Raw genomic sequence first — 22,391 nt, 5'->3', positions numbered from 1 at the left:
AGAGTCGCGCTGCGGTTTCTTCCCACCCACCCAGTGTAGCTATTGTAAAGGGGTTGACACTTATGTTATTAGTTTTACCCATAACTGTACAGTATCCCCAAAAAGTGTCTGCCAGGTATGGGTCTGATGTCTTCCAAAATGCTACATACATCTCGTGGTAACCGAACATCATATTAATTATGCCGAAATAAAAACACATTGCATATCTTATGTTAAACTATACAGGGCAGGAACGCGCATATCCCAGCATCTATCATTCGTGGTTTCATAATGTTTCACACAGTGTGGAAAAATACTTTTTTTGAGAGACTGTATTTAGGCCTATATCAGTAAACTGTATGCGTGGCCCTATACAGAGTTACGCACTAACGTATAGATTGTTTATACATAAAAAAAGAAAATGGTTACTTTGACAATATGTGGAGTGCGTGTAAGGCGAGCACACCCATGAGCTGCATGATAAATGTACGAGTATTAATGTATTCAGTTGTAGGTTGAGAGTCAGTGAGGATGGCGGCGCCTTGGACGGATAAGATACTGGACTCCCACTGTCGTGAGTTAACGAGTGTTTCTTCTTAATGAGCTTTATAAACGGCCAGGGATGATCCCAGACCTTATAATGTTACAATATTTCCATTGCCACATCTCAGAGTACAATACGTTTATCTAGGACTAGGAGTCCGGTGAACAGTATCTCTGGTGTGAGCTTGAACCCGAGACTGAAAGAGTAAGTTAAGTTAGAAATTGACATACAGATTGTACAATATACAGCATTCAATAGTGTTATGGCTAAACGTGATTTAGCTCCAGAAAATTCTTAAATATCAGTGTGTATCATCTGGATCACAGCATCTTACATGTTGCTAACAAATATATCAGTTACCACGGTAACTAAACCAACTTGTGTGCTGCCCATAATGAAGTGGTCGTCCTTAGTTACCAGCGTTTAGATGAAAATTTTGTGCCACATCACAGTATGCTATTTCAATTAATATTCAACACAACGAGAACAATCAATATTCAGCTCAAAGGAAACACTGCAGCATTATATTATTATTGTTTCACTGAATATGATGAATTATCAAACATTTTTGTTATCCGATTCATAAATTAATAACGGTAGAAAGAATCTGGTAAAATAACCGGAATTCATTAGTAACTACAGTTATAATGATGTATTGACCCAAAATTACACAGGTTTGACATGACCTAACATGAATATAAAATGTTTTCCCTAGTTCTCTTCATTATAAAACTACGCTTTCCACTAAACAAGTCCATTGCTGAAGTTGTCGTATTATTTAAGGTCAAAAAGATGTTCAAGCGATGGTGTTGTTGACTTATTGGCATTGTGGTGGTAGTGTTGTTAAGTGACTAGTTTGTTGGGGATATACGACCACACACAACCTTGACGTGTACCCTGTGACACTCTCGCTAAGACTGCCTGTGGTCTTGCTCTCCTTGATGCTGAGCTTACACAAATGTTTTCTCAGCACATTTAAATTAGGTCTCCAGTTTTCCTCAATACACATAAGCTTAAGACCAATTTTTCTAAGACAAACTCAGACCACTTTTTCTCAGCACACAAAAGTCCTCCAGATGGGAAGCCTCGAGTCACTGGTGCATTTCAAGCTGGTTATGATAAATTCACAACAGCAAAAGTAGTTCCATTTAAATACTTATATGCATACGAATCTTTGAGCATCCGTGGCCTTGGTGTGAAAGATAACATAATTGAGATGGTAGTTGTTATACACCCATAATAGTAACCGAGTGTACAGCATCTGTACTACTTCTATCATAACGGTTAAATTGTCCTTGCTTGACCTGTTCCGTGAGGGCAGCCCGTGGTGAGAGTTGTACAGTACCATAATGGTGGCTATGTTGTCCTAACCTGACTGTACAATGACTCAAGTCAGAACATTCCCCCTCCCACCTGATTTACGTTTGGCGGGTGATTTTAAACCTGTTGACAATATAATGCATGATTTTGTAGACCTGTTTGAGCTTAAGCGGTTCCAATACCCGTGGCCAACACCCGACTTATGTATCTACCGGGACCACCAGCCTGAGGACCTGTGGGACGCCATGGCCGACACCGGAGTTAAAGATGTGGTGTTCGTGCAGTGCCTGAACGACTCCCCGGAGGAAGCCAGTGAGTGTAGCAGTTACGCGAGTGGGCATCAGGGAGAGCAGCAAGCGAGAGTTTTTGTACCGCGAGAATTATAATTAAAGGCACTTCGTTAGAATCCAGAAAATAAGTTATTTTCCCAGAAGATAACATCTAAAATTATGACATTATTTTTAAAATAAATGTAATGGCAAAAGTTAGTTTATGCTCGATAGATAATGCCAGTTAAAGACAGTGTGGATCCAGCACACTGAATACTAAACCTTCAGTACGCAAGGGGGCAATGTCCGACACTCCACTCGACCGCTCTCACATCCCTAACTTGTATGGGTGGGTTGGGAGTGCCTTGGGACAGGAGACGAGTGTTATATTCACTCGGCCACCACACACTAGCATATAAATAAGTCCTGATACCCGAGTTGCCCTTATTAGGAGGCGATACACAATTCGTCTCTTATAGAATAATTTATAAACACGACAGTAAAAAAGTAATTGATAATTTTAGTGATATTAAATGGTTTATTTTGCTGGCGGTTACATTTAATGGCATTGTTTGTTTACAGACGATATGGCCGACTCGTTCAGTTTACAGTGTAAATTATTGACCGCCCACGTAAGTATTATTGACTTGATATTTTTACAGAGTGGGTGATGAGCCTGGCCAAGCAACATCCTCGCATCAAGGGCATTGTGGCTGGTCTTGACCCCTCTCATCCTCAGGTCAGTCCAGGTTTCACGGTCATCCTTGGGGAACTACGCCAAGATCAGGTCGTGCTGTGCGGGGTCGGAGCTGTTTAGAGTAACAGTGTGAAGTGTTGAAAAGTGAAATAATAAATCAGTTCAAAGAAAGTTGTGTGTGCTGTACAGGAAGTTAAATTAGTTGCGTGTTGTGTGTATGTATATTATGTACCCAGAACATATACATTGTGTAAAACATAATGGGTGTGTGGAGCGCGTAACAGTTTAAACTTATTAGTATTATATTCAGCTGCGGGAAATCGAATTTACAACTACAGTAAGTAAGGCCGACACAAAATCCCAAAACAATGTTGTTCTTCGGAAACGAGGTCGCTGTAGAATATTGCAGACGGCTATTTAATGTAACCAGCAGATTCCTGTATAATATAGCCAAAGTGCAGAAGATGGCTATATAATGTAACAATATCCAAAGAGCTTTAAAAAAAAGCTACTCAGAAAAATAAGTGTACGGTGGTCGGCAGTTTGAGAGCCGCCTGGTGGCACTGAAGGAGGAGGTACCGTTGCTGGTGGGATTCCGGCATATCCTGGACATTGACCCTCGCCAAGACTACCTGGAGCGGGAGGAGCTCGCCGCCGGGGTCAACCTCCTCCACAAGTACAACATGACCTTCGACCTCCTCCTCAGGTACTCTTACTTGCATGCGTCTGATGTTACTCGTACTTGTTATTTCTCTTCTCCTGGGAATAGTGGGGAGGATTAATGCAAAAATACACCCAAATCAATAATATATGACAAAAATTGCGAAATCTGCCATGATGTTACTTTTTGCCACATAGAAACATTTCCGGGGTAGGGACACGCTGGGGGGCCATTTTGAGCAAACCAATTAATGTCATAAATCTATCTCGTTTCTTATAATTTTGAGGATGCCTGATTAATTTCACCATGTTTCGGACTGCCAGAGTGAAGTCGCAGCGTGTCCCCCACCCTGGAACTGTTTCTATATGACAAAAGGCAACTTCATGTCAAATTTCACACTTTTGACAGATCTGAACGATTTTTCCATTAATCCACCCAACTAGAAAGAGAATGAGGCATTGTTGCACTGAAGTAAAAGTAGAAAAATTATTAAGATCAACATACAATATAGAAAGACTGGAGCATAATAGTTATCGTATCACGTGTGTTGTTGAGGCCCCCGCTTCTGGAGGGTGCAGGTGTGCTGGCTAGCCGGGTGTCAGGGACAAGGATGGTGGTGGATCACCTTGCTAAGCCCTACATTGCTGAGGGTAAGCTCGACCCTTGGCGGGAGCACATCGCCGCCGTGGCCAGATACCCCAACATATACTGCAAGCTGTAAGTTAGAAGGCCACTGCGTCTTGTTCCTTTCTATACACACACACACACACACACTTATAAACTTGCTTGTAACCTACACAAGTTAACAAATTATAATAACGTATTCCCCAGTGTTATAAAGGTTGAGTAGCTGTTACACACACGGGCTGGAAGGGTCACTGATCTCACCCTTCTTCACAGGTCAAGTATGGCCACTGAGGCTGACTTGGAGAAGTGGAAAGACCTCCGTCCTTATGTGGAGGCGAGTGGTGTAGGTGAAGGAAAAGGTGGCTGTGTAGCCATATATGAAGATGTAGATGCAGGTGTATGTGGAGTTGTAGGTAGAAATGATTTTGGTGGAGGTGTAGGTGGAAGCGAAGGTGGAGATGTAAGTAAAGGCGTAGGTAGAAGTGTAGGTAGAGTTGCATGGAGGAAATTCCACCTGACGATTTTCCAGTACACATAATCCCCCGCCAGGATAATATAACGGTTAGATTCTCATCACAAAAGATGTCATTTACTGTGGTAGGTTAGCCTAGATTAAGGAAGGTCAGGAGAACATGGTAACCAGAATGCTAGTCGCCAAGATCAGCTGACACCGACGAAGAACTGTCTTGAAATTTGGTCCACTATGAGTCTTCGAAACTGTAGCTGTTGTCTTCCATAAAATACTGACAGCAGGTGAAATCAAGGCAGCCCGCGAACCTCATAACTCATTTTCTCTTTCTTTCACAGCACATGTTAAAGGTGTTTGGGCCTGACCGCCTCATGTTCGGGTCCGATTGGCCCGTGTGTAGGTTGGCTGCCAACACTGACTACGGCCGCGTGTTCTCTGCTCTGAAGGAGCTCCTCCAGCATCTCCCTGACCACCAGCAGAAGAAGATCTTCTGCACCAACGCTAGAAACTTCTACAACATACAGTAACAACACCACGAACTTCTACAACATGCAATAGCAACGTCAGGATTCTCCATTTGGTTTTCAACCTACTGTAGAGTACGAATATTTATTTAAATAATGAAGACAATTGTACTAATGAATTGGCAACTCAACTACAACCACAGCTGCCACAAGATTCTCACATCAAATTTTCATTATTTAAACAAATATTCGAACATTTGGAAACTTCTCATGACCTTAAATAACAATGAATAGTTTATTATTAAAAAAATTCTACCTTTGGTCTGTTTAATATTTATCCAGACAGTGATACACCCGAAAACAGATCCACCAATCACAGTCACCATTACATACAGCCTTCCTTTACCAAATATTGCCAGGTAAAATTGCGAGCACGAGACCCAGGGTGGGGTCGGTGCATCTTTGGCTGACTGTACATGTTAATAGGCCACTTTGTCTGATATGGCCCAAAAAATTCATTTAATTTCTCCAAGAAATGTTTAAAACATTCACATCCCACAACACATGAAATAACTACAGAATCCAGAATATTTCGAGACGGGAATCTCAATCGTAACCATTGGCGAACCTTATTTCACAACGCTGCCAATATTTGCACTGTCATCACCAACCTCAAATGTAAATGTTGATCGAATATTCCCAAAATTTAAATCTCATTACCCAGGTGACGCAGGTTTTGTATCAGAATGCAAGAAGATAAATAAAGATGCCTTCAAGTGTTGTGGACACTGCCAAAACTTTGCAAGATTTTAAGTATTTACAATACATTTTAATAAAACAAAATCACCTTGTTACCGGTTTTATTCATCTCCTTGTTCCTCAGTATATATTTTTTTTACATAGGACTGGAGGAGTATAAATTTACGCCTGACATCACTTGCATCACGGTATTTTTAAATAGGTAGGCACTACAGGTGATATTTAAATATGTACTCTTTTTAATTATATCCTCTGCTATAAATTGACCAATCTTATAACTTTTTTATAGGAGTTTCTATCATTATAATTTACATTCACCATCCTCCTGTACCAACACATTACATGTCCATTTAGAATCCCTCTGAATGTGTCCACGTTTACGGCTTGTGTTATGGTTGGCTTACCAAAACAGCTTATCATAAACAGAGGCTACTACAGAGGCAAGATTTGACGATATATTGTTTTTTTTTTTTCCCCCAAGTCAACGTATGAGGGCAACTCACATGCAGGACAATTATGCGTCCTGACAGGCATTTCCGGGACAACGAGACAAGGCAGTGAAATAAAGGACAATCTCTGACAACCGTAAATATACTGTGTTTAATGTAGACTTAAAGTAAACTGTAAGGTAGTATTTAAGAAATAAAATACAGTACATGAAATTTTAGTTAAGTTTATGATTAGTTATAAATTCTAAAATATATCAGTAGATGAAGCTAAAACCCAAATTGGCGAAATAAAAGAATAAATCTTGGAGCTGCTATATTTCAGTCCAAATACTAGAACTCTCTTCAGCCAAAATATACGAGCTCCAAGATTTATTCTTTTATTTCGCCAATTTGAGTTTCACTTCATTTACAAATGTAACCATTACACTTTCGGAATATTCTGCTTTGAATATGTGACCAGTCATTGACCCAGGACAAAAGGTTCACGTGCTCACATATCTTGAGACCGACATCGACATTATTCACAAGTTCAGTTCAATTACGTACAGTGATTAGATAGGGATGGGGAAGGGGGTATGCTCCGTGGTTAATGGGTGGATTATTCCAGGTTTTCGAGAAGTTAACTTGGCGACTAATGGATGATGGCTGGTGGTGTTACTGATAGCAGTAGGATCTAACATCCAGGTCGATGATCGGATTGACCGGCTGGTTGTACCCTGATTTGCCGGGTGAGCCTACGAGATCGTCGCCTGTGCCCCACTGGCTGGACGTCCCGGGCACAGAGTCCGCCGACCACGCTACAAAAAAGCTAAGGAGTAACTGTATGTAGGGAACGAAGGGGCTCAAACTAGATAACCTGAATTTTACCTAACAACCCGGCTGGGAAGAGGTGGCCCGAGGGAACTCTTCCCCTTCTAGCTGGAGTCGTTTACGCCTGAGTTGTAAAGAGACCTGACGCACTGAGGCAGGATTACCTTTATCACTCTCAAGTCACGTTAACGGGAATCAACAGCCCTTGTATGCAATTGAGCGAATTCTTATTTGGTGCTAGTGAGTAGAGTAACTATTGGTGGGGCAAAGGTAGCACAACTTTCTCTGTGTTTCTTCCATACATACGCCACTATACAGAAGAGAGACTGGTTGAGCTAACGACTGGTAACAGACAGGAGTTGGTAACTGGTTCTGTGGCGGGAGACGAGACTGGTCGCCCTACTTGTTAGTTGGCCAGTAGCTGTTCAGGACGAGTCAGTAACCAACTGTGGGTGAGAAAGCACTTGTATATACAACTGTCCAAGAAATGTGAATGAGGCTTATTAGAGGAACAATGTTACTAGAAATATATTTTTCTTAGTCTCAACGAACCAGATAAATTAAAACAAACAACTTGGCAAATTATATGTTTGTTAGGAAAAATAACTCAACAATACACTTCAGAAGGAGTGATTCCTTAACAATACATATAAATAAAATGTCGTTTATAAAACAATTTTAACGAATCATGTCACAGACCGGAAACAAAAACAAATATTCATGTATCAAGCAGGAACTTTTAGACAACAAATCCTCCCATACAAGAACGGTGAAAGAGACAGAACATCAACTATTGTACAAGCACAAAGGCCCGTAACGGTGACAGGCTTAGTATAGACCTACTGTTGGTAACGTGACAAGCTCAAAATATTAAATATGGATCAATATTTTGAATTATATGGTTTAAAGCAGACTATATATATTTATTTTTTACGGGATTAGCCCACGGGGCACAGGTCAATGACCAACATCAGGGCCTGGGGGCTAATATTTAATAATAATAATAATAATAATAATAATAATAATAATAATAATAATAATAATAATAATAATAATAATAATAATAATAATAATAATAATAATAATAATAATAATAATAATAATAATAATAATAATAATAATAATAATAATAATAATAAATAATATATATTTTTTTAATATCAAATTAAAATATGCTGCTACTACTACTACTACTACTACTACTACTAATAATAATAATAATAAAGGGCCATAAAAAAGAAAACAAAAAGATCAATAGTAAGAAACGATATACTGTATGTATGTTGTGTTGTCAAAGTAAAGGAAACAATTGAGACACTGCAATTATGTGTTAATGGAGCAGAAAGTCAGATCAGCAACCTGGGACTTGGTCACAATTTTTGTGGTACCATATGGCAGCAGGGTCTACCAATAGATAACGCATTATGCTTCCAATATCTTCCCAGGCGGTAGTACCTTCCTGTTTAATAGCTGCCTACTACACATCTGGTACACATACATTATACAAATGGCTAAACAATTGCAATGTAATGCAGCATTGTACCAGGTCTCGTTGTCAACTCACGTGTAGATGCAACAAATGACGGCGAATAAGCTGCCTGTGATGGCATATATGGTGCCAGGGAAGACCTCGAGCGTGGCGTTGTAAATGAAGGACAAGGAGGGTCCATTTATGACGGGCATGATGGACTCGCCCATGGCCACCACAGCGAAGATGGCCCCCAACTCCTCGGCCGCCACTAACTTGGAGAGCCTCCCTCGGGACGCCGAGAAGGTAAAGTTAGTGAAGACGCCTGCTACCACCGCTGATACACACACACACATCATTGAAAGGATATTTTGAATTATATTGTTAATTATTCTTTGTGTAAATGTGTTTATTTATTGCTCTAGAATTTAAAAATTACTGTATTATTGACTCAATTATGCATTATTTATCTTAACATTCAATTAATTATATCCCGCAATAATTTTAAGAGACTGTACAACAATCTTACAAAAACATCATCATCATCATCATCATCATCATCAGGATGAGGATGGGGATGAGGATGATGATGATGATGAGTGTGTGTGTCACACCAAATAGGGACAAAAGCCGATTAAGCTTCAAAAATTCAATGAAAAAAAATAAACAACAAAATCAATGACAAACAGGTTGATATTTACTGTACACGTGGGAGAAAATTATCTTCTCTCATCTTAATGATTGTACACCTAAATCCAATATAATATGAAACAAAAACGCGAACCCCATATCCTATTGCTTCATGAATCTTGGTTGGATAAGTGAGAAAAATATTTGTTCTTCTTCATATGTGATTTCTTCGATCTTGACTTTTACACACTACACGAAGGATTTAGATTTTTACAGGACAGGAAGACTGTGTAAATCAGCTACCCACAAACACGAGAATCGTGTTCATCAATGGTAGGGTTCTATTTACAACACAACACTAATTTAAACCCACTAAAGTTAAATAGTAAGATATTTGCATCAAAAAGTACTCTTCGTATGAAATTCAGCAGTAGCAAATATCTATGATTACTGTACAAGTCATTTTAATAAGAGTCTTAACTGTTCCTTTGGCAGGTCAGTTACACCTCCACATTTGTTAAAACTCGTGCTGTGACCCAGGCATATATCAACAGTTCACCTCTCTACCTCAGCACTCCACTGTCAACACTAACCGTAAAATTTCAAGTCTGCAGCGTCTTACTCGCTCCTCATCATGTCTCCCAATTGCCATTTCTTTATTACTTCTGAAGAAATGTCACACAGAATTGCCCCAAATCCTTCGTAGAGTTTTTAGATATTTGTACAGAAGTTCCTCATTTCATTTATATACGCCAAGCACAGCATAGTCCCACAAACTTCCTCACACTGAATATCCACGTCGACAAATAATCACCCAAGTGTACGTGGTGTAAAGAGCACTAACCATAATATAGTCAATTTAGGACCTACCTATGTAAAGGACCCATGGGGCAGGAGCCGTGCCTGCGATGATGTTACGAAACATGAAGGACGCAGCCCCCATGAAGCCCAACACGGAGTCATTCACTTGCTTCACGTAACTCAGGAATGGAACGACCACTATGGTTCCTGTGGGTGATTGACATCAGTTCATGAGTTGTTATAAATTTTAGAAAAAGATATTACTAAGTATATGACGTATTAGTTCTTTGGGAAGAATACATTTTGAGGACAATATACAAATGTTTGACTGGTTAAATTTGTAATATTTTGGGAGTTTTTCATTTATGATAATTTGTAACATTCCTTAAACACTGATACCAGAGACAGTCCATGTAAACTTGCAATAAATTACAACAGAGAAAAGGCTCACTGATTAGTATCTTTCACCTTGATCATTGTAATAATTTATCTTTATGTAATTACAGGTTCTGAAGTCTTATAATGCTGGAGATACAACATGACTCACCTAAACACGATATAGCTGACTTTGTGATGGACCAGATAGTGAATGTGTTGTGGTCCCAGCCAAACATCTTCCGTGTGTATAAGAAGTCGAAGTTCATCACTCCTGCCAAGAAAACAGACACGACCATAACTAGTTGTTCATGAAGGATGTGACAAATTAAATTTTTCATAGACTAGTTTCTATTAACATCAGCGAATAAAAATTATATATAAACTAACGATACATCTTTCTTACCATTTTTAGTCTTATCAAATATCTACATATTATTGTTCTTATCTCTTTATCAGTGCCATATCCCAACCGAGGATAACATCATTACTCATCGTTCTTATCAGGTATAGTTTTATCATATCACTACATAACAGTATACAGGAATGTGGCTGTTGATTTATCCACCATGATTAAATATTAATGGTAATACAAAGGCTTGAGCATAAGACAATCCAAAAAGCCCAATAATGAGAATATAAAATATATAATGGAAAATTGGACTCCGAGGACATCATATAATATAGGGAAGTATACACTGTATAATGTTTGCAGGGAGATGAAAAGTTGCAGAGGAATAGTTTGGGTAAGTGAAGTGAGATGGACAGGTTCAAATAGTACTAATGGAGGCGAATGTTACACTATTTGTTAGAGGTAGTCATGTGAAGCAGAAGGTGGGTTGCTTTATTAAGGGATACTGGCCAGAGTCAGAGAGAGAGAGAGTTTAGTTCTGTTAAACATATGGACATGGCAATAATATAGATTTAAGCAAAAACAAATGACTGTGAAGACGATATATTAAGATAGTATTCCAAGGATTTTAAGCTTGCAAACGAAGTTGTCAAGTTCAATAATTACTTTATTATAATGGGTGATTTTATTGCAAAGGTAAAGAAAGGGAAAGATGTACAAGAGAAAATCAGTTAACTTTTGTAAAGTGTTAAGAAGATGAGTGTAACTTTATAATTTCATACATCTCCCTATACATGGATGTTATCCTATGATAATGAACATAATGTGATGATTAATCTAACAAATAAAATTTAATTTCAAAAGTTCAAGAAATTGGTAATTCAAAGTATCACCTCCCTCGAGGAAGACTGAGTCAGATCATTTTGCTTCGTGGTAACTGAGAAAGACGTTGACAAGGGTTGGTCCAAATGGATTTCCCATTGCTGTACTGTATGATCAACTTCCTGTATGTCTTATCATTAATAATCTTGACGGGTCGACTGGCTTATATAATATGGATCTTCTTTATTTTTACAAAAATGTACAAAGTTTCCTGAGAATCATTGCTTTCTATTGACATGTATTTATGAACATTATAAATTATGAAGAAGGTCATAATTTTTTATGGATAAAATAATTATAGCAATGAAAAAGAAAATGATGTTTCTACTGCAGACTGACAAGCAAAATACTGTAAAACTTATTACTGTACTTGCAAATTACCAAACCTAAATAAATTAGATTAATTTCGAATCACAAGATTTTTTTTTTTTACCATTTCGTTGAAACAAAAATAACAATCAATTTGAGCAGCAAAGCAAATAAGCCAAATTACTGCCGAAACTTTGCAATGGTGAATATTAAAAAAAATAGCAAAAATACCGAAAGAACAAATGTTTATTGTGATGTTGTGGAAGAGGTAGTAGGCAGCTATCAAACGGAGGTACTACCACCTGAGAAGCTATTGGAAGCATAAAGTGTTGTCTAATGGTAGACCCTGCTGCCATATGGCATCATAAAAATTGTGACCAAGTCCCAGGTTGCTGATCTGACTTTCTGCCTCATTTACACACAATTGCAGTGTCTCAATTGTGTCTCTTACTACTGACAACACAACATATATATTATATAATGGCGACCTGTGGTGTAAGGGTCAGCATGCCAACCTCGCAAGCGAACGGACCCGGGTTCGACCCCCTGGGCAGGGTGAAAGTATGAGCAAGTTTCTTTACGCCATTTGTCCCTGTCTACCCAGCAGTAATTGGGGACCTGGATGTTAATTGATTTGCGGATCATATTCCGGGGTAATGGTTAGCCAGTACAGTTGGCGAGTTGTTCGGTCTTCTCGGACTCTTCCTTGACACTGGGTCATGCAGCTCGTTAACTTAGGGTGTGGTTGTTGTGTTGGCGACAGCTTCTACACCTTAACAAATTCATGCCTAGGTGGCCCTTGGGCCGACCATCCTCGATCTTTTTTTTATTTATTTATTATTATTATTATTTAGTCCCCCTCCAGGCCCTGATGTGGGTCATTTACCTGTGCCCGGGTGGGCTGTCCCTCGAAAAAATCCATAACTTACACTTTAAAATGAGGTCAACATTTTATAAGAGAGGCTGTTAAGTCCAACCTTTTCTTTTTACAAGCTTCAGATATTGGCTTGCTGATTACCTTACCTTTTTCATATGATTCTCTTCTTGTGGTCACCACACACCTTTACTTAAACGCTAGAATAATTTTAGTACATCAGATACATCAAATAAACTAAGCTGTATGGAAAAATTTGCATATCAGTAAATTTTCATGTTTAAAACCCTTTCTAACCATACAATAAGCCTTACCTGTATCAAACAGGAGGATCCAGATGATGATGACATGACCGAGGATGTGGCCTCGTGCACCTCCCTCACGTTTCTTGAATAGCACCGAGAACGGTTTCACCAGACTTGACGGCGACAACACCTTTAACACACTCGAATGTGGTTGGTGTCGTAAGGAGTCAGTCCCTGGATGTTTCTCTAGTCGGGCTACAATGTACAACATAGAAACAATGTATATAACAATCTCTGCTCCGAAAACGAAATTATAGCCATAGCTGTTATATATGAATGTCCCGACCGCATTTCCAGCAGGTGCACCAAGGAGCATTAACATGTTCACGAAAGCCATGCGGAAGGTGCGAGATCTCTTGGACGAAATAACGCTGATATAAGCGCTGCATCCTTGAATGAGTGCCATTAAGCCTCCAAAAATTCCTGTCGGCACCAACGCCAACAAAATGTACCCAGGAGGTAGGCTTCGCCAGAAAGAGTTTAAAAAGATACCCGTAGCTTTCAAGAATAATCCAAATGTGGAGAGGAATATTGGCAGTCGGCGGTTACGAATATCACTCCAGGCTCCGAGTACTATTACAACAAACGTAGCTGGTATGTACTTGATCCAAAGACCGTACACATTTTTCAATTCATTAACTTTCCTCTGAACGGCGTCTTGCTCTGTAGGGAAACTTCCAGAGTCCAACTGCTGACAAATATGTTCACTGTAACCAAGATACTGACACGTTTTGTCAACCCAAAGGTTGACGAGGAAGACCATTTCTATGCCGAGGCACACGGCAGTCAAGAAAGCGACAGGCTCGACTGTGACCTGGCTGAGGAATCCACAGATTCTTGAGGAAGTTGATGGTGGCGTAGATTCTCGGCCCACATCACCCGCACATTTAGGGAGAAGAGGAGAGGTTTCATTACTGCTACTCTTCAGTTTTTGCTTTGGTACAGTGAGAAAGAACTTGGAGGACGTCTCCATTATGCCCCGCTGATCTTTTTTTAATAAAAAATCACACTTTAGTGATGAAACATTTTTTCATGGCATGAAATTTTTGATAATGACCGCGAGGTTTGTGGTAGTACTGCTGTCAGGCAAATTTTCAGCAGTATAACTGGTTCATATATAAGAAAATGTCACGTTATAGTCATTGTTATCGCGCATATCAGCAAAACAAAAGAATAGTTAACCATATGGGTTTTGACGCCCCTCACACTATCAATACTAACTGATTCGACCAGAACTATTGTTTGAGATTAATAAAAACAATCAGCCACAGTTCCGCATATCACAGTTTTGGGGAGAGGCCAACCTGATTCCTCAAGAGAAAAATATGAGATCAAACGAACATTGGTGATATACAGAAATGTACCGAGTTACCCGGCTTCACTAGGGTGGATGGGCAAGAGATAGTACATGAACATCTCCTTGGCTATCTGCACCTCCCACCAAATGCTAGCTCGCTATCTGTAAAACCGCGGAAATGCACAAGGAACACACACACACACACACACACAGTGTTTTATATACATATGTAGAGTATATCACACTTCTAGTACTGCTTCATACTACTGTTTGCATTGCATTAACGTAGCATCTGTAGTTGACATTGATATATTCTTGAAAACAATATATAGTACCGTGCTGTGAGAAAACCAACTTGCTTATTTTGTAGAATTATTGTAATATGATTAATAGTAACACCTCATCCACCCATCATGTTCCTACATCAAGGCTGTTCCTTGTTACTACTTACATTGTTTAGAACAGGAGGAAACCAGAGTACCGGCAGGAAACTTGCGATGTTTGATAAGATTGCGCTGGCACTTCCTGTATCCGTCTCGGGCCAGGAGTCGAACCAGGGGGATATACGCGTTTTTGCTAGATCCCCAATAACTCCTGTATCAAACTGTCTCTAAATAAGGGGTCCAGGAAGTTTTGGATGGGGGAACATGACGAGCAAAGCGAGCCCACCCAGCTGGGGTTTTTTAAGGCCCCAGATTTTTTTTGGAAATCTGACCAATATCACGGGCATTTTGAGGCTATTTTGAAACCATGTGCACTTGATATTAAAATATATTCTAAGGTCAATAGTAATTACTTTTTACTATACAAAAATGCCTGAGTACAAAACTGCATTAAAGAAAAGTATTGGTATTTTCTGATGAAAAGGGGGAGGGGGGTCCGGATACCCAGGACCCCCTTGTATCCGCCCTTGACTAATGGTTTGGTTAAATTAGCTTACTGTTTGCCAGAGGTTTCATGCCTATGTTGTATATTAACATACTGAGAATGTGAATTAATATGAGAAAATTACTGAATAAACATCAAACTTTTCCAAACATCAAGCAGACAGTTCTTTCTCTTGTACTTTTTTATTACAGTTGAAGGGCCGTGATAACATCATAACATCGAACACCAATCAATAAATCAAGTTCTCTTTGTATAAAAAACTGAAGAGAATGTGTCACTAGCAGCAGCAAGGTTGCGGAGTAAAAAAAATAACTTTCCCAGGTACACGGTACTCTTCATCAATATCTAAGGGAGCCTATATTTTCTGGGAGCGCTGGAACAATTCAATTATGAGTAGACTCGGGAACCGTGAACGAAAATTTTACGGGTGGAAATATAGTTAGCTCTGTTCTCTCTCCACAGAAAACGATTTTGAGTGGTGGTGTAACTATTACACGTCGGTTCTTTTTACGTTACTTTTCCTTATAATCTTCACAAATGATCGCCCTCTTTGCAGCTTGGATGGTCGGTCACATCTGTTACGCAATATTTGATGGTAAATACTGAGCAAACACGGATTCCAGAATGTATCTGAACATGCGCCAGTGTTGGTCAAGTCTGGTCTTGAATGAGCTAACACTTGTTGCCGTTGCAACACGTTCTGACAGATTGTTTCCACGAGTTCACAATAATTCTCACTCCAAAAAGTTTGCATTGACAATTTTCTGAGCTTGTGGCTTCTTCAACCTAAAGCTGTGACTTCTAGTGGGGAAGGCATCCGCCATCTACAGGCATGAACACTCGTATGCGCTAAGTCCTCCGAGGTGTTTATAGACTTTCATTAAGTCACTCCTTGCCCGCCTGTAGGCCCGTTTGGTTTTGAATTTCCCTGAATAACTTAAGTGTAGTCCGCAAGCATGTGACTGGAGAAGCGTTTAGTATCTGGCATAACATTTATGAAACAAACGAACAACGACATGCCCAGTACAATGCCTTGTGGTACCTCGCTTATCACGGGCACACATGACGATTTCGTAACATTAATAGGCACACAATGTTTTTTTTTTTTACGGGGATTAGCCCACCCGGGCATCCCAGGTCTTGGGAGGTCTGCCTCTATCAGTAACCCTTAGTTTCATCCTTGTTTCTGTCTTTAAGCCATTACGAAAAACGATTCAATATAAGGTATTAAGCGCTTCTTTTGCATAGTCGTCATATGCTTTGGGTGTTACTGGTGGTTCTACGTTAATCAAAACATCTTCATCAATCATCAATATGTGTGGCCATTAGTTCTCTATCTGGCATATTTAAGCCTACTTCAAGATTCAGATTTTCCATTTGCCCCAGAAAGACCACTTTGTGATACTGCTGGTGGACTTTATTGATTTCATGCTAAAAAAAAAAAAAACTTCCGAACCACAATTTTGCATCACATAAACGGCCAAGGCTCTAGGGAATACCTTGTAGTCTCCTTTTCGATTCTCCATCTTCACTATAAATTAGACAACAGTCATAAATATTCTATAGTTAAAGTAAGATTATAGCAGTCAAAACGAAGTATAAAATCATTCACGATACAGACTCAACAAAAAGTACTTACAGCGATGTCATTGTACATCCATGTCCTTATTTCACTCACAAGGAAAAACTCGAAATTATAGTCTTTCGGCAAATATCACGGTAAACACATGCAACAAAAGAGAGAGAGAGAGAATCATACCTCACAGCAAAATGATCGTACTCACTCACTCGGTCGGTCGGTCATGCATGATGCATGCTTGTGTCAGACGTGGCGTGGCGGCACCCGTGTTATTTGGCCAGTTATCAGTATACCTCGCATCTAATGCAGCGCGCCCACAAGGCCCAGAATGACCGCTTCATCAGAACACTCCGCCTCACGCCAACACAAGGAGTGCGTGGGAAGGTATAGCCCAGCGTCTCTCTTGTATAAAATTTTTGATTGGATTCTCCTTGACGTGTTTTAGCCAATTTATTATTCAACATAGCCAGAGGAAGATGAAGGTAGGTAGATATATATCATTATAACTTTGCCTTTGTTCTATGTGTATCTGACTGGTTCGTAAGAGTTTAGCAAAAGGTGATAATGGCAATTTTTTTACTTCTCAGCGAAAATAAATTAAACTCGGATTAAAAGTGTTTCGCCATTTAGTCTTTTTATGTAAGATTTACATATTCATTTCGTGAGTGTAGTTTTCACAATTGAAAGATTTTTTTTACACAATAATATCCTTAAATACATCACCTGAATATTAGGCACTAAGCTTACTTCACTGATAAACCATACTAATGCTACCCTAACCTAACCTTACCCCTAGGGTATTCAATCGTCCAGAAAAATAAACTGAGCTAATCTTCAGGTAATCCCCTTCAAGAGGTTTCCCTTAATTCTCTATATTATTTAACTATTTTTTTTTCGGTCTTAGGATGAAACAATGCCAGAGGATTCCTGTCCGCCTCTGTGTGGAAAATAGATCACGGCTCATATGTTCACGCTTCGTTACCCCCATAAGCAAGAGAGAGAGTGAGAGAGAGATGAGGGGGTGGGTGGATGGGGGTGAGTGAGAAAGGAAGTGACTGAGTTGGTTGGAGAGGGTGATAAGACGATAGGAGGTAAGAGAAAAAGGAGTGGGGAAGAGTGACTGATGGAGTGACGGGCTGGTGAAGAAGTTGTGTGACCTAACTGCCTATTACACAGCAATTTATCTATAATAATTCGTCTTGTGTATCTCAATTTCTCTGTACCTTTGGCATATCAGCATATACCTGGATCACGCGCAACTAAAGTGATTTACTTGCATATATATATACTGTGTATATATATATATATATATATATATATATATATATATATATATATATATATATATATATATATATATATATATATATTTATTTATTTATTTATTTATTTTACCACGCTTTAAGGGCAATTGCATTAATTGTAAACTGTATATTTAGTCAAAACACAAACATAAACAGATAAAGATACAACTCAGGTATTTCAGGAATGCGTGGAGTGATAACCGGTGAGTGCGCGGACATTGATTATACAAGAGAACAGGTATCGAACAATGGACGGGTTATCGGTTCTGGGTAAACACAAGAAACACACTCTGCCACATTCGTGGAGTGATAAAGTATATATAATTTGCAATAAAAGTTTAAAATCCTGCTATAATAGTCGAAATACGTTTATTTCTCTAGAAACAGGGCTGCCATTTGCAATGGCGTCACCAGTTTCCCAGCAGACCCTAAATGCCACGTTCTGGTAAGTTTTAGGTGTTTTTTATGGTCTAAGTCATGGACTTAGAAATGTGCAGTGAAAAGCAGCTCAAGGACTTTAAAAACTCCCATGTTCACACCAGCTCAGCTGTCATGTATTTTTACCTGATAGACGTTCCCTTTTTCCAGTGCATTTACGGAGTATACCAGTACTAGATGGAGGTACGGGTCAATTTAGAAGTAATGTCATTGTCTGGACTTTGTTTTGAGAATGCATTGGGATGCATCATCATTTATATTAATTAATGGGTAAAATTTTACTTTAACTACCATAAGTATGTGGATGCTCAGATTCGAGACAGGCTATATTGGGTAAATTTTAAGTTTTGGTCATCCCTGTAGCATAATATGTAAAGTACTTGAGAGTATTATCATAGATGCCGCAATGGAACATCTAATACGAAACAACCTTGTAAAAGATTGCCAACACGGTTTTATGCCGGGGCGCTCCTGCTTAACACAATTGCTCAAGGTATTGGATATTTGGACCCATATTCTGGAACGGGGTGGTAATATCGACAATATTTACCTAGATTTTGCCAAGGCTTTCGACAGTGTACCCCACGAAAGGCTGAAAATCAAACTGGAAGGGTACGGAATTCGGGGAAATGTCCTAGCGTGGATAGAAGACTTTCTACATGACCGCAAGCAGTGTGTGGTGATTAATGGCACGAAATCGTCATCTGTACCTGTCACAAGTGGGGTACCACAGGGCAGTGTTTTGGGCCTACTGTTGTTTGTTTGTTTCATAAATGACATGCCTGACGTTGTACACTCCTCCATACAAATGTTTGCCGATGACGCCAAGTTATTTCGGTAAATTAAGAACCAAGCGGACTGTGAAGAACTGCAGAAGGACCTCTGTGGGCTCCAGGAATGGTCGAAGAAATGGCTGCTGAAATTCAATGTCACGAAGTGTAAGAGGATGCACCTGGGGCGTACCAACGGTAAGGAGGTGTATCATATGTCCCAACGGGATGAAGAAGCTGCACTATTTGAGACTGTGTGTGAGAAGGACCTAGGTGTGTATGTTGACAATGAGCTGAAGTTCTCGGGCCATTGCGAGAAGAAGGTAAATCAGGCAAATAAATTATTGGGTCTTATAAGAAGGTCGTTCAGATATTTAGACGGTCCGTCCCTCGTAACGATCTTCAGGAGTGAAGTGCTTCCCCATCTGGAGTACTGTCACCCCATCTGGTCCCCGAGATATGCTAGGGACTGTCAGTTGGTTGAAAATGTTCAAAGTAGGGCCACCAGACTGGTGCCTGCCCTTCGGCACCTCAGCTACCCTGAGAGATTGGAGCGCCTGAACTTGCCTAGCTTATACTACAGATGGGCAAGGGGGGACCTAGTTGAGGTGTATAAGCATCTCAGGGGGCACTACTCAGTTGAGTGTCCTTACTTGGAGCTGGCGGACGCTCGCCCCACAAGGGGTCACAGCTCAAGAATGAAGAAGCCGCAAGTCCAGAAAACTGTGAGGGCAAACTTTTTCGGAGTGAGAGTTGTGAACTCTTGGAACAATCTACCAGAGTGTGTTGTGACGGCACTGAGTGTGAGCTCTTTCAAGGCAAGACTTGACCAACACTGGAGCGGGTTCAGGTACATTCAGGAGGCGGTACATGCCCAGTATTTGCCAACAGTGCGTGACAGAGATGTGACCGATCGCCCGGGCGGCTAGCGAGCCGATCAGTGGTGAAGAGGATAAAAGAAAAAGTAGTTAGACATGCAGACTATGTTTTTCTAATAGTTTGCGTGTGTTATGAACGATTTTGACCTTCATTTCTATCGGAAATCACTAGTTTTGTGTTACTACCCCTTATGTGTATGTTAAGCTAACCTTATAACTTGTAATATAACTTTTCATAACCTAACCTGACACCTGTATTTTCTTATGCGACAGAAAATTAATTGGCGACAGAACTCCAGTATAGTTAATGCGTCTTATTGTTTAAAGTACTTAATCCCATAGTTAGAATCTATAACCCCAGATGACCGAAACCAAAATAATACCATAGGTTGAGCCTTGAAGGTTGGACAACTACTTCTAGGGTTCACCAAGGCAGATGAAAGAAATTTACCAAGAGTAGATGTCTTTATGATTGTAGAGTATTATCAAGAACTCCGCCATCCAGCTATGAAAAACGTTAAATTACATCTGTCATCTGATCACCTCAAGCCCGTCCCCTGGCCATGGTCGTCCCTAGTCTTTCCACAACATGAAATATAGACATCAGAAACGAAAACTTACATTTTCCAGACATGAAATAGAGAACAGTGATGAAAACTTCCATGTTGGAGTTATCGGTCTTTTGCATAATTTTGGCACCCAGCAAGTAAATACACACGATGATACTTGAGCAGTAATTTATTTTAACCTAAACTTAAGGTATGCCTGTGTATATCAACATTGTGTATGGCCACAAGTCCTGTATTTCTGCTGGTAACAACATATACACTCCAGCTAGCTGCCTCAGGCTCCTGCTCGGGGGCTCGAGCCAACTTGTGACGTCACAACAAATCCCAGAGCTTTTCGCAGTCATGTGACTTTTTAGCAACTTTAACCCTAATTTTTTTTACACTTTTTGGCCCAATTTATTTAGAAATATCATTACCATAGTGATTTTAAGAGTTTCTTTTACCTATTGACCTGCCATCTTACGAACAAATTCCGACCGACAACTCGTCTATTACTTTCATTAGTTAATTATAAATTAAGTTCACTGTAACATTGGGTTTTATCCTTATCTATCTGCTATACTAATGTTTACGTACCATAATAGATGCTGATATCTTTAAAACCACAGAGACCTTCATTAATTTGTCTGTGATATTTTGGGATTTTTTATTTACATATGTTCAAAGGAAGTTATTACTCTTATTTATATGGTCGTCACCCATTAGCTGGCTTTGCATATAAAAAGAAAAAATAAATTTTAGGATCTCAACGAAATTCTGCCTCATATAAGTACTGCTGGAGGGGTGGTGTGGCATACAGTACCCAGGACCCCGCCCGGTACACTGTGGTTAATTGACAATAAAGTTTCATAAGGCTTGGCGTCGCTGGGTTATGAGAGCCTCACCCCCGGGACCCGCGGCCACACCTCCCTGGAGGACGTAGAGGGAGGACGGCTCCCAGGGATGACAGGAAGTGTTGTACTGCAAGGAAAAGTAAATATTTTAGATGGGAAAGATATTGGTTATCTAGAATGATGAATAATATTCTTCTTATAAACGACATGAAGCAGTCAATTAAAAATTTTATAGTAAAAGGTTAGATCAATGTCGTAATGTTAGTGTATTTACTAAGCTAGTACAGTATACACTCTTAAAGAAAATAAATACACTGATCATTTATAACATCAGCAATAATAAACACAAATATTTCCTACAAATAGTCTTTATTGTGGATGTTCCCTCTTTGTGTTAGGACTTCAGTTCCTCAACTCCTCACCAGGCAATTAAGGCTGAGATCGAGTCAGCAACCCTTCCTTGGTAAAATATTCATCTTTACCACGAGGTAAATGGATCAAGGTAAATCTCGATAAAACCACACAGGGAAAGGGAAACACTGAAGGACTTTAGCTTTCGTCTTTATTCAAAACATCTTCAGCTAAGGTGCTCCGGGGTTTCCCTTTTCTTGTATATATTCATGGATTTCTTGTTATATTGAAGTATCTGGTATGACATACAAATCACGACCCACCCAGACCCACCCCAACCCTACCCTCAACTCTAGCTGTTCCTTATATGGTGAGCAGGCGTACCAACTATTTTGAGAGGTGTTCATCACTTGAAGAGTTATCCCAAATTTTAGTAGTCA

General features: G+C 39.6%; 2 protein-coding genes across 2 annotated transcripts; one reads left to right on the top strand and one right to left on the bottom strand.

Annotated features, from left to right (window-relative positions):
* The first annotated feature begins 474 nt into the window (after positions 1-474).
* On the top strand, positions 475-5,323 carry LOC121870735. Its single transcript, XM_042372678.1, has 7 exons — positions 475-553; positions 1,997-2,155; positions 2,775-2,851; positions 3,352-3,515; positions 4,026-4,187; positions 4,371-4,632; positions 4,905-5,323. Exons 1-7 carry the CDS (start codon positions 511-513, stop codon positions 5,091-5,093), a joined length of 1,056 nt encoding a protein of 351 aa, XP_042228612.1. The 5' UTR covers positions 475-510; the 3' UTR covers positions 5,094-5,323.
* A 1,052-nt stretch (positions 5,324-6,375) lies between these two features.
* LOC121870728 (proton-coupled folate transporter-like) lies at positions 6,376-14,135 on the bottom strand. The gene is made up of 5 exons (XM_042372671.1): positions 13,054-14,135; positions 10,495-10,596; positions 10,017-10,154; positions 8,613-8,853; positions 6,376-7,494 (listed from the first exon to the last, which is right to left on the bottom strand). Exons 1-5 carry the CDS (start codon positions 14,015-14,017, stop codon positions 7,455-7,457), a joined length of 1,485 nt encoding a protein of 494 aa, XP_042228605.1. The 5' UTR covers positions 14,018-14,135; the 3' UTR covers positions 6,376-7,454.
* Between the last annotated feature and the right edge of the window lie 8,256 nt (positions 14,136-22,391).

The sequence above is a fragment of the Homarus americanus genome, unplaced genomic scaffold, assembly GCF_018991925.1.
Source record: "Homarus americanus isolate GMGI-L3 unplaced genomic scaffold, GMGI_Hamer_2.0 scaffold5635, whole genome shotgun sequence".
Taxonomy (NCBI): Eukaryota; Metazoa; Arthropoda; class Malacostraca; order Decapoda; family Nephropidae; genus Homarus; species Homarus americanus.
Note: the sequence above shows the minus strand (reverse complement) of the source record. Positions and strands in the feature narration are given on the sequence as shown.